General features: G+C 53.8%; 1 protein-coding gene across 1 annotated transcript in view; it reads left to right on the top strand.

Annotated features, from left to right (window-relative positions):
* Positions 1-128: 128 nt before the first annotated feature.
* ATP13A1 (ATPase type 13A1) overlaps positions 129-11,609 on the top strand; it is a gene marked incomplete at its 5' end in the record, with an annotated part of 14,603 nt that continues 3,122 nt past the window's right edge. Inside the window, 19 exons of the mRNA XM_010018752.1 lie at positions 129-218; positions 428-618; positions 899-971; positions 1,281-1,436; positions 1,573-1,642; positions 2,196-2,302; positions 2,897-3,026; positions 3,889-3,944; positions 4,498-4,624; positions 4,882-5,019; positions 5,461-5,581; positions 6,156-6,313; positions 7,331-7,506; positions 8,154-8,264; positions 8,715-8,840; positions 9,137-9,245; positions 9,681-9,880; positions 10,311-10,407; positions 10,747-10,928. Of these exons, the coding sequence (XP_010017054.1) occupies positions 129-218; positions 428-618; positions 899-971; positions 1,281-1,436; positions 1,573-1,642; positions 2,196-2,302; positions 2,897-3,026; positions 3,889-3,944; positions 4,498-4,624; positions 4,882-5,019; positions 5,461-5,581; positions 6,156-6,313; positions 7,331-7,506; positions 8,154-8,264; positions 8,715-8,840; positions 9,137-9,245; positions 9,681-9,880; positions 10,311-10,407; positions 10,747-10,928 (2,418 nt within the window). The remainder of the gene's footprint in view (positions 219-427; positions 619-898; positions 972-1,280; positions 1,437-1,572; positions 1,643-2,195; positions 2,303-2,896; positions 3,027-3,888; positions 3,945-4,497; positions 4,625-4,881; positions 5,020-5,460; positions 5,582-6,155; positions 6,314-7,330; positions 7,507-8,153; positions 8,265-8,714; positions 8,841-9,136; positions 9,246-9,680; positions 9,881-10,310; positions 10,408-10,746; positions 10,929-11,609) is intronic.

Genomic DNA, 11,609 nt, shown 5'->3' with positions numbered 1-11,609 from the left:
TCTCTTCAACCCAAACCAGGCTGGGATTCTCCTGGTGTCATGAAGCGACCCAGCAGGGATTCTTCCCAAGCCATCGAATTCCAGGCTCTGGGCTCTGCTTTATGAAGTGTCTCTTGTTTGTGTTTCAGGAACCTTGTCCTAAGAAAGCCACATTAGCTAAAGTTGTGCCAACCCCAAACAACGGCTCGGTGGAACTGGTGCCCCTGCACAGAGACCAGGTGAGGATGTGACCGTGTGCAGGAGCTGCTGCAGCTTTAGGAGCTCCTCACTGGAGTTCTTAGTCAAACCCCAGCTGTGTGAAGGGTTCCACGCTGTTTCCTGGTGCATAAGCAGAGTCACACAATCATGAGATGTTTCAGGGACTGGGGTGTCTTTCCTTTTTCAGGTTATGTGTGGAGTGAAGCCTTTGGTGTTTGTTCACTTGCAGGGTGAGGACGGGCAGGAGGCTCTTTCCTTTGAATTCCAAAAAATCAAATATTCCTATGAGCTGGATGGCAAGAAACAGTTTCTCCCTGTAGCTTTCCCCGTGGAACATCCCCTTTGTTACTACCAGAATGCCCGAGGCTACCAGGAAGACAAAGATATCCGAGCAGCTGAGAAGAAATATGGCACAAACAAGTAAGTTTTCCTCACCCAGAGCTCTGCTTGCCAGGGAATCCCAGTCAGGAACCACAGTGGGTTTAGGTTTCACTTCCAGCACTTCCAGTTCCTTTAAGGCCAGAGACCAGCATCAGCCCAAAGGGTGGGCTGGAGGTGGAGACTGATTGCATTTAACTGAAGCAAAGCCGTTGAAAAGAGGGAGATTCTGAGTTTGATGGAGCCTGCGGGTGGCTTTTGGGCTGGGCTTGTGCTGAGGATGTGGAATGTTGAGGTTAATAAGGATTCCTTTCTTCCCCAGGGCTGAGATGGTGGTGCCAGAGTTCTTGGAGCTCTTTAAAGAGAGAGCTACAGCTCCCTTCTTCGTCTTCCAGGTAACAAACCAGCTGTAAATGCTTTTCCCTGCTAGAAAATGGGAGAATTCCTTACAATTCCCGGCTCGAGAGCCAGAAATCAGCTGGCAGCTTGCTCAAACCAGGAGCAGGTGCTGTTCTTGCACTCCTAACATTGATTTGACTTCAGGAGGTGCCTCCCCCTGATGCTTTCCTGTGGTTCTCGGGTTTTGTGGCTTGCTACAATTAAATGGGGACCAAGTCAGCTCCAAAAAGAATTCCTGGAACCGGGAGGCGCTTGTTTTCGGAGTGAGATGAGCCCAACTTCAGCGTTGCATTGTTCTTCTGCAGGTGTTCTGCGTGGGGTTGTGGTGCCTGGATGAGTACTGGTACTACAGCGTGTTCACTCTCTCCATGTTGGTTGCATTTGAAGCTTCTCTGGTCCAGCAGCAGATGAGGAACATGTCAGAGATACGAAAAATGGGCAACAAGCCTTACATGATCCAGGTGATGGAAAGCACAGAACCTGGGCATGGAATTCTTGATGTCTTTTAGCTGATGTGTTGCTCCTTTTCCCCCTCCTTTTCCTCTCACCCCTTCTGAAGGCTGCAGAGCTCCTGAAGGTGCTCTTTTGTCCCTGCAGGTGTACAGGAACCGTAAGTGGCGCCCCATTTCCAGTGATGAGATCATCCCAGGGGATATTGTTTCTATTGGTAAGGACTTGCATCGTGGCTGCTGCTTTAAAATCAGGCTCTTTCCAGCATGTTACAATGGGCAGCCTCAGATTCCCAGAATCCCAGACTGGTTCAGGCTGGAAGGGATCCCAAAGCTCACCCAGCTCCAACCCCTTGCCACAGGTAGGGAAACCTTCCACTAGAGCAGGTTGCTCCAAGCCCTTTAGGCACTGGAATCTGCTCTGAGGTCTCCTGGAGCCTCCTCCCTGCAATGGGAAGGGGGATGCAGAGCTCTCTCTTAACCTGCTCTCCCTTTGGAGGCTGTATCACCCTGGGATGTGATCCCAGGCTTTGAAGCCTCCCTCCATGACAATGAGAACTGGGTGAGGTGCTTTCAGCATTCCTGGTCTTGCTAGAGACTGAATCCCCTTCCAGCCCTTTTGGCTCTCAGCATTGCTGCATGATGGGGGGGGTTTGAAGCTGCAGGAGTCTCAGCTAAGCTGAAGCAGAGCCATGTCTTGCCAGACAAGCAGCCCACCACAAGACACTTCTGCCTTTGAGCTTCTCCTCCCTTCTGCTGTGCTCATTGCAGGGCGATCTCCACATGAGAACCTGGTGCCATGTGATGTGCTGCTGCTCCGGGGAAGGTGCATTGTGGATGAAGCTATGCTGACAGGAGAGTCCGTGCCACAGATGAAGGTCTGTGAGATGCTCTTCACTTGGAGCAACCTGGGAGAGGGGGAAGCATTCCAGCCACTGGAAAACTTGGGAGTGGAGGTTCATGTCTGAGTGTGGCTGCTGCCCCAAGCAACCAACCCGAGTGTTTGGTATCTGCTCCCTGGCAGTGATTGATGGTGTCTGGGAAATGAGAAACAGGAATGTCTGTTTTGTCTGGCACTGACTCCAGCCTCTGGAGCATGGCATCACCTTCCCACACATTCCCCAGTCGAGATTCCCTCGGCTGGGAAGAGGTGGGAGGAGGAACAAGCGTAAAGCACTGCAAACCCCTCCATCTGCCTTCTTCTTGTGCCAGTGGGTGACTTAAAGAGGATGAAGTAATGCTTGCAGAGCATCCCTTGCTGAGTTCAGGGTACCAGGGGTGAAGTAGTCCCCCAAAACCAGCATTTCCACAGATGCTGGCTCTAAACCCAGCATCAGGAGCTGAATGATGTGTTAAGGTCTAAATTCAGTTCAAGCCACCTTTGGTTGAAGTGAAGCTTATCTTATGTGGGATAAGAGCAGAGTCTTTGTAAGTTTACTGCTGGGATTCTGAGCTTGAACCTTGTTGTGCAGGAGCCTGTGGAGGATCTCAGCCCCGAGCACGTCTTGGACATGCAGACAGATGCCCGCTTGCACATCATATTTGGGGGAACCAAAGTGGTGCAGCACATTCCGCCCCAGAAAGCCAGCACAGGGCTGAAACGTAGGTACCTGCACACATTCCCTCTGCCAGGGTCTCCTAGCTTTGTGTTAAATGGCTTGAAACAAGCCCAGAACCCACCTGTGTCCTGGGCTGCACCCAGAGGAGATGAGCAGCCGGTCATGCAGGAGCTCCTGCCCCTCTGCTCTGCTCTCCTGAGACCCCACTTGGACACTGCATCCACTTCTGGTGTCCTCGACATAAGGAGGACATGGAGCTGCCGGAGCAAGGCCAGAGGAGGTCATGAGGATGAGCAGGGGCTGGAACAGCTCCCATAGGAGCCAGGCGGAGAACGTTGGAAATGTTCAGCCTGGAGAAGAGAAGCTGCTGGAGACCTCAGAGCAGCTTCCAGGGTCTGAAGGGGGCTACAGGGATGCTGGAGGTGGGACCTTCATCAGGGACTGGAGTGACAGGACAAGGGGTGATGGGTTCACACTGAAACGGGGGAAGTTCAGGTTGGATCTAAGGCAGAAGCTCTTCCCTATGAGGGTGCTGAGGCGCTGGCACAGGGTGCCCAGAGAAGGGGTGAATGCCCCATCCCTGGCAGTGTTCAAGGCCAGGTTGGACACAGGGGCTTGGAGCAACCTGCTCTAGTGTGAGGTGTCCCTGCCCATGGCAGGGGTTGGAGCTGGATCACCTTAAGCTCCTTTCCACCCCAACCCATTCCACGGTTAGAACTTTTGGAGGGTATCATTGAGTTGGTTTCCTTGACCCTGGCTCTCAGGTTTCACCTTGGTTGTTAGACTGCTGGGATCTTCTGTTCAAGTGTGTCTGTTGTGCGAGGAGGCTGCAGCTTCATGTGTGTTCTGTCTGCAATAAGCCTGTCAAAGCTTCCCTCTGAGCTGACTCTTCATTCCTGTTCCAGCTGTGGATAACGGGTGTGTGGCGTATGCTCTGAGGACTGGCTTCAACACATCTCAGGTAAGATGTGGACTTGTCCATGATGCTGATGGTGTCAGTCAGTGCTTCTCTGTAAGGAAATCCTTAGGAAGAGGGGGGGAAACAGAAATCTGGCCATTGCAATGACTTGTTTGTTTGGAAGAGGAAGCAATAAAGCTGGTCTCTGTGTGCCAAATAAGTAGCCTGATGTTTGATGCAGGATCCAGGAGTTGGGATTTAGGGTTTCTGGCTGCACTATGTGTATGCTACAGCTCCTGTTTCTGGGAGGAGAATGTTGGGCAAGGCCCATTGGAGTGTGTTTGTAGAGGTGGGAAGTGTTTTCAACTGAAAATCAAAGGCTGCTTCAAGGAAACCATCAACTTAAATGGCTTAGCAACGAGTTTGGGGGTATCTGAGGGGTTCATGATGGGTGACCTGGCTGCTGCTTGTTGAGGATCGCCGAAATGGGAGTGATTTTCAGGCTCTGGCACCAAAACAGCAGAGCGTGACTCCAAGCTGGGGATTCATGCATGTTTTTAAGCAAGAACTGCATGCTGCAGAGGTAGCTTCTTGCACTGAAGGCTGTTCTTCTCAGGGGAAATTGCTCCGTACAATCCTCTTTGGGGTGAAGAGAGTGACAGCCAATAACTTAGAGACCTTCATTTTCATCCTGTTCCTGCTGGTCTTTGCCATTGCTGCTGCAGCATACGTCTGGATTGAAGGTGAGATTTCTCCTTGCCTCTTCCAGGTCTCTCCCCAGGACTTGTCCCAAAGCTTGTGGGAAGGCCAGTTGAGGTACTTTCTGAGTTACAGTAGCTGGGTTGGGCAGTGTAGGGGCCCACACTGCATTCTGGATGCTTTTCTTGCCCTCCCACAGCCCTTCCTAGGCAGGTGAGCTTCTTTGTGCTACTCACCTTAGCTCTGTGGGGCGCCCAGGCTGAGGATGAGCAGGATGCAGCTCTCCCATTTCCTTCCATAGGCACCAAGGATCCCAGCAGGAACCGCTACAAGCTCTTCCTGGAGTGTACCTTAATACTGACCTCAGTTGTTCCCCCTGAGCTTCCCATTGAGCTCTCTCTGGCTGTCAACACCTCCCTCATCGCCTTGGCCAAGCTCTGTAAGTACCAAGCCTAAACACAGGAGCAAAACTAGGGCTCTCTTGTGCCTGGAACTGAGGGAGAGCTGGTGTAAAGCTACTGGAGAGGCCTGTTTCTGCTCAGTGCCAGTGGGGGTTTGGAGCTGGTGGATGTGAGGAGGTTTAAACCCCTCACGTTTTGAAGTGGGGTCTAAATCGAGTGTAGGAAAGAGCTGCTTGCTCCATAGTCCTGCAGTTCTGCACTGAGCAGGTTCCTCTGTGGAATAGGGACTGTTGGAATACATCACTGCTACAACTTGGTGTCTTGTGGTTTCAGATGCCACAGAGTGGGAAGCTTGAGGTTCATTAGTCTGTCAGAGCACCGTGTTGATGCTCTGGCTTTGGTGGCTTCATTAAAGCCCCCGAGCAGCCTGCCCTGGCCTCACTGTAGCTCCTCTCACAGCACTTCCTCTCCTCTCCTAGACGTGTACTGCACGGAGCCCTTCCGCATCCCCTTCGCAGGCAAAGTCCAAGTTTGCTGCTTTGACAAGACTGGCACCCTGACCAGTGACCATCTGGTCGTGAGAGGGGTGGCTGGGCTCAGGTGGGTCCTGAGGGGGGCTTGCATCTGGCCTTTGGGAGCTCCTCATTCCCATGAGGAAGAGGAGATAATCAGGGATTCCGAGAGTGGAGGCATTGGGTTGAACTGGCAGGAGAGAGGGTTGTTGGTCTCTGGCAAGGGCTGTGGGCTCCGACCTTGTGAGTTTAATGGTGGGGAGGGAATTCTTGCATGGGATTTTTATCCCGTGAGATCTTCACTGCTGCTCCTTACGGCAGCATCCTGCCTTCCCATCCCGCTGGCACAAAGAGCTGCACTCGGAGGCTGGGTGCTGCAGCACTGAGACATCCGAGTCCTTTCATTCTGCAGCTACTTCAGTGTGTTAGTTTCTGCCTCTGCTTCAAGTGTTCTGCTTGAATGGAGTTTGCTTTGGAGGACTGGCAGAAAGGATGGGCTTTGGCTCTGCTGCAGCTGAGTCAGAGCCAGGATTCCTGCGGCTTTGATCTCCCTGCGAGAAGCTCCACTCTGTTAGAGCAGGAATTTGGGGCTGGGAAGGGTCCCAGGGTCTGTGTTGAGACAATGGGAGTGGCTCCGTTCACCTGATGTGCTTGTGCTGCAGGGATGGCAAAGAAGTGACACCAGTATCCGACATTCCCGTGGAAACCCACCGAGCCATCGCCACTTGCCACTCGCTGGTGCAGCTGGATGACGGGACGCTGGTGGGTGACCCGCTGGAGAAGGCAATGTTGATGGCTGTGGACTGGACCCTGACCAAAGGTAAAACCTGCTTCCAGCTCCTCCTGCTCACACTTCAGCCCTGGTTTTCCATAGGCTGTGGGTTGTGGGGTGGGTTTTGGTGGGGAGATGGTGATGATAACACTGGTGGTGTCAGTTCCGAGCATGACATTAGCTCTGGAGATTTCCAGCGTCTCATGTCATGGAGTGAATTCCATCTGGTGTGATCCCAGGAAGTGGGCTGGGAGGTGGAAATCCTTGTGCTGCGTGTCTGAGGGACACTGAATGGTAGAAGCCTGTTCTCAGGACTGCAGATAACGCAGGATAAGGATGCCATATAATCAGGGCACAACCAGCAGGGCTTGCACTAGTGAAAACACGACGGCGTGGGCTTAAGCATGGCCTGGGGCTTTCTCCAGGGGCTTTTTGCTCTGCTCTCATGTCTTCCACACACAGGTAGAAACCTGCCAGCAGTATTGCACACACATCCAACTGCAGCCCTTGCTGTTGGGGGTTTGCTTCTGGAGTTTGACCTGTGATGATGATATCAGGGACTGGAGCGATAGGACAAGGGGTGATGGGTTTGAACTGAACCAGGGGCAGTTCAGGTTGGAGATAAGGAAGAAGCTCTTCCCTGAGAGGGTGCTGGGACACTGGCACAGGGTGCCCAGAGAAGTGGTAAAAGCTCCATCTCTGGCAGTGTTCAAGGCCAGGTTGGACACAGGGGCTTGGAGCAACCTGCTCTAGTGTGAGGTGTCCCTGCCCGGGGCAGGGGTTGGAGCTGGATGATCTTAAGCTCCTTTCCACCCCAACCAACCCATTCCATGATTCTGTGTGTTAGGAATACACCTTCAACCTGCTGTGTTCATACCCCCACACACAGCTCTTCTGAGCATTTCTGTCCCTTCCTTGTTGGCACAAGTATTTCCAGCTCGGGGGGCTTGGAGCTAAAGAGAGGACATTTGTATGATCTGGGTGACTTCAGGGAGATCCAAAGGGAGGGATGTTGCTTTCGGCAGTGAGAAACCTTTCAGGATTTCCTGATCTCTTTGTTTCCAGATGAGAAAGTTTTCTCCAGGAGTATTAAAACTCAGGGACTGAAAATTCACCAGCGCTTTCATTTTGCCAGTGCCCTGAAAAGAATGTCTGTGCTGGCGTCCTACGAGAAGATCGGCTCCACTGAGCTCTGTTACATTGCAGCTGTGAAAGGGGCCCCCGAGACGCTGCACACAATGGTGAGAGCACCTCCGAGGAGAGGAACGAGCTGCTCTGGCACCTTCCAGTACCTAAAGGATGTGGAGAGGGAGCTTCAGCAGGGGCTGGAGCGATAGGACAAGGGGTGATGGGTTCAGGCTGAAACGGGAGGGTTCAGGTTGGAGATAAGGAGGTTCTGCCCTCTGAGGGTGCTGGGACACTGGCACAGGGTGCCCAGAGAAGGGGTGAATGCTCCATCCCTGGCAGTGTTCAAGACAGAGCCTTGGGTGACATGGTCTGGTGTGAGGTGTCCCTGCCCATGGCAGGGGTTTGGAACTGGATGAGCTTAAGGTCCTTTCCAGCCCACCCCATTCGATGTGCTTGTCCCCTTACTCCTGTGCCGAGTCTGGAGCCTGCACTCAGGGATTTCATCACAGTGCCTGGAAACAGCCTCCACTGGGGAGTTTCAGCCTAATCCCAGGGACATCTAATAGCTTTATGCATTCCTGGCCCTGTTCATTGCTGAGAGCAGACATGGGGGACTTCTTTTTTGCCCTGGCTGGGGAGGGACCCTCCTAAAGGTGCCTCTTTGCCCCTGGCTGCAGAGTTAATGTGAAAGGCTGAAATATGCTGCTGACTTGTGTTTGAAACTGCATTAATAGGATGGTTTTCTCCACCCCCTCTCCAGTTGTCTCAGTGCCCAAGCAACTACCATGCTGTCCACACGGAGATCTCACATGAGGGGGCAAGAGTGCTGGCCCTTGGCTACAAGGAACTGGGGCACCTCACTCACCAGCAGGTATTTTGGCCTTGAAATGGAGCTCTTGCTAAAGGAAACAGAGTTGGGGTGAGCAGGGATGGGGAAGGGGGGTCCCTTTTGGGATGTGCTTGCCCACAGCTGCACTAAGTGTTGGGTTTACAGTGTGGGTCTTCTGGGAAGATTGTGCTGCCAGCTTGGAATCCCTTTGTGTTATGGATGGAGGGAGGAATTGTCCCCCTCTGCTGTGCTTTGGTGAGACCCCCCCTTGCAATCCTGCAGGGGCAACAGCACAAGAGGGACGTGGAGCTGTTGGAGCAAATCCAGAGGGGTCCATGAAGATGCTCAAAGGTCCCTCCCAACCCAACCCATGCTGTGATTCCATGAGCTCGGAGCACTCATGTTTCTAGTGCTGTTTTGATTGCAGGGAAGCGCCCGTTGGAAAGCGAGAATGCAGCAGGAAACACTCAGCTCCCTGCTTTGCTTTGGCAGGTACGAGAGATAAAGCGGGAAGCTCTGGAATGTGATCTGAGGTTTGTGGGATTCATTGTGGTTTCCTGTCCTCTCAAAGCTGACTCCAAATCCGTCGTCAGGGAGATCCAGAATGCATCACACCACGTAAGTGCTGGCACCATTCCAGCCTTGCCCATAGCCCCGGTGACTGGGATGGGGAATTCCAGCATGGAAGCCTTTGTGGAACAAGGCAGGGAGACCTTGTGGGTATGATGTTGGGTTTGGGGTGGGATTTGCCCTGGCCTAGATGCAAAGCCTTTCTGCAGGGTGCTGCACAGAGCTGCCTCCCGTAGGGAATGTCACTGGTGTGCAGAAGCATTTCCAATGGAAAGGAGATGTGTCTTGAGGTGCCTTTTTTCCTGCACGGAGCTGACTGTGGACGACTCCTGCTTTCCCCTCAGGTAGTGATGATAACAGGGGACAACCCTCTCACCGCCTGCCACGTGGCCCGAGAGCTGCACTTCCTGCAGAGGGAGCACACCCTCATCCTGCAGCCTCCTGTGAGCAAAGGTGAGTGAGCCCACGACCAGACCCTGCCTTCCTGGGCAGGACAACAGCCAAAGCAGTGCCAGGGCAATGCAGCAGTTACCACGTGCTCTTAGTACTGCTGCTCGGTGCTGACAGTGGCAGTGAACCGCTTCCAGGAGGCTGAATAAGCCTCTGTCCTTTGCCCCTCTCTCCTCTGGCTTGGAGCGCTGAGCAGGCTGCACACATCCCTCTGCCAGCTCTCAAACCAAGCCACTGGAGCACAGAAGAGCCAAAGGAACAGCAGCTTAAAGCCCTTCTTGCTGTGCAGGCTCAGAGGCCAGCCAGCCCAGAACCCCCCCGTTCATGGCTGGGAAAGGGGGGTCCACGGCCCTCCATGGGGCTGCACACACCAGGGAGCATTTCTCCCAGCCAGGTGCCTCCAGCATGCTCATGCCAAGCTTGTCCTTCTCTTCCCAGGCTCCAGCTGGCAGTGGCAGTCCATTGATGGTGCTGTCTTGCTCCCCATCTTCCCACCGTCCTTGCAGGAGCTGACCCAGCGATACGACCTGTGTGTAACTGGGGAAGGTCTCTCTCATCTGCAGTCTGTGAACAGGCAGCAGCTGCTGAAGCTCATCCCCCACATCCAGGTGTTTGCCAGAGTGGTGCCAAAGCAGAAGGTGAGAGGTTGAGGAGTGTTCTTAGCAGGGAGCCACGTAGATCTTAGAATAGTAGAATGGGTTGGAAGGAAGGACCCTAAAGCTCCTCCAGCTCCAACCTCCTGCCCCGGGCAGGGCCACCTTCCACTAGAGCAGGTTGCTCCAAGCCCCTGTGTCCAACCTGGCCTTGAGCAGAAGCACAACCTCTCCTGATCCTCAAGCCAGCAGGAACCAGAGCTCAGCAGATGCCCTGGTGTTACGTTGCTCTGAACCCAGTGGCCACTGTAGCTCTGCATCCCTAAATCACAACCTGCATGTGGAGCTCTTGGAGCCCAGCTGAGGATACCCCGTTCTGCAGAACAGAAGCACTTGGCCCAGACTCATCACCCAGCCCAGAGGGCAGCACCTAAGCAGAGCAGGTGCCAGTTCTCACTGTGCCTTCCTGATGCAGGAGTTTGTAATCACTGCTCTGAAGAGCCTGGGCTACGTCACGCTGATGTGTGGGGATGGCACCAACGACGTTGGAGCCCTCAAACATGCAGATGTGGGTGAGTGTGTGAGCAGGACTCTCCTATTTGCCCTTGGCAAGCACAGAACCTGTCTCTGGGTCCTTTCTTTGCTGTTTGGAGGGCTGGAATCAATCTGACCAACATCAGACGTTGGCAGAAATCAGTGTCGGGCAGGATGTGTGTGCTGGGGGGATACCCACTGTGTGGACCAGCATTGTTCTTTTCCCCCACTAAGCTTCACTTGAAGTGAACACCTCTGGGGTCCCTGTATCCTGCCCACCTGAAGCCAGTTGGGATCCCTACAGGGTGCAAATGCTCTTCTGGCAAAGGAATTGCAGAGCTCTTCCCCTGCAGCTCCTTGTCTTGGTGCTCCTACAGGGGTGGCCCTGCTGGGAAACGCTCCCGAGAAGCTGCCCGAGAGGAGGAAGAGAGCTCGGGATGGACCTGGTGATGGGAAGGCTGCTCTGCCGTCCATGGGCAGTGGGATGGTGAAACCCACCTCCCGTGGGGCCAAGCACAGAGTCATGTCCCAAAGAGAGGAGCAACTGGCCATCCAGAGGGTTGGTAACGATGTGGTTCAAAGCCCTTTAACGTATCCTTGCTCTTTGTTCCTGCTCTGAGTTAGTGCTAATACTGGAAATGGGAGGATGTACCGGGAAAAGAGCAGCTTTCCTGTGCTTGCACCCAGACCCCCCCTGCTCTGGGCTGCATCCCCACATGGGTGGATGGCTTGGTCATGGAGGGGATTCTCCACCTCTGCTTCGCTTGTAGAATATCCTTTAGAAAGCACCAAGTGAAGGACTTTAACCTGCCAGAGGGGAGATGGAGATGGGATCTTAGGCAGAAGCTCTTCCCCGTGAGGGTGCTGGGACACTGGGATGGGTTGAATGGAGAAGGTTTGGCTGCCCCATCCCTGGCAGTGCTCAAGTCCAGGTTGGACACAGGGGCTTGGAGCAACCTGCTCTAGTGGAAGGTGTCCCTGCCCGTGGCAGTGGTTGGAGCTGGATGGGCTTTAAGGTCCCTTCAACCCAAACCATTCCATGATTCTGTGATGGGGGCAAAGAAGGTGCTGCTTTTCCAGCCATCAAGTGAACCGTAGAATCAACCAGGTGGGAAAAGAGCTTTAATTCCATCAACTCCAACCGTTCCCGGCAGTGCCAAGGCCACCACTAACCCCTGGCACTGAGGCCTTGTCTACCCAGTGTGTGAACACACGGACGGTGCCCCCAGCCCCTCCGTGG

Source organism: Nestor notabilis, unplaced genomic scaffold, assembly GCF_000696875.1.
Source record: "Nestor notabilis isolate BGI_N333 unplaced genomic scaffold, ASM69687v1 scaffold23787, whole genome shotgun sequence".
Taxonomy (NCBI): Eukaryota; Metazoa; Chordata; class Aves; order Psittaciformes; family Psittacidae; genus Nestor; species Nestor notabilis.
This window is presented reverse-complemented; position numbering and strand designations above follow the sequence as displayed.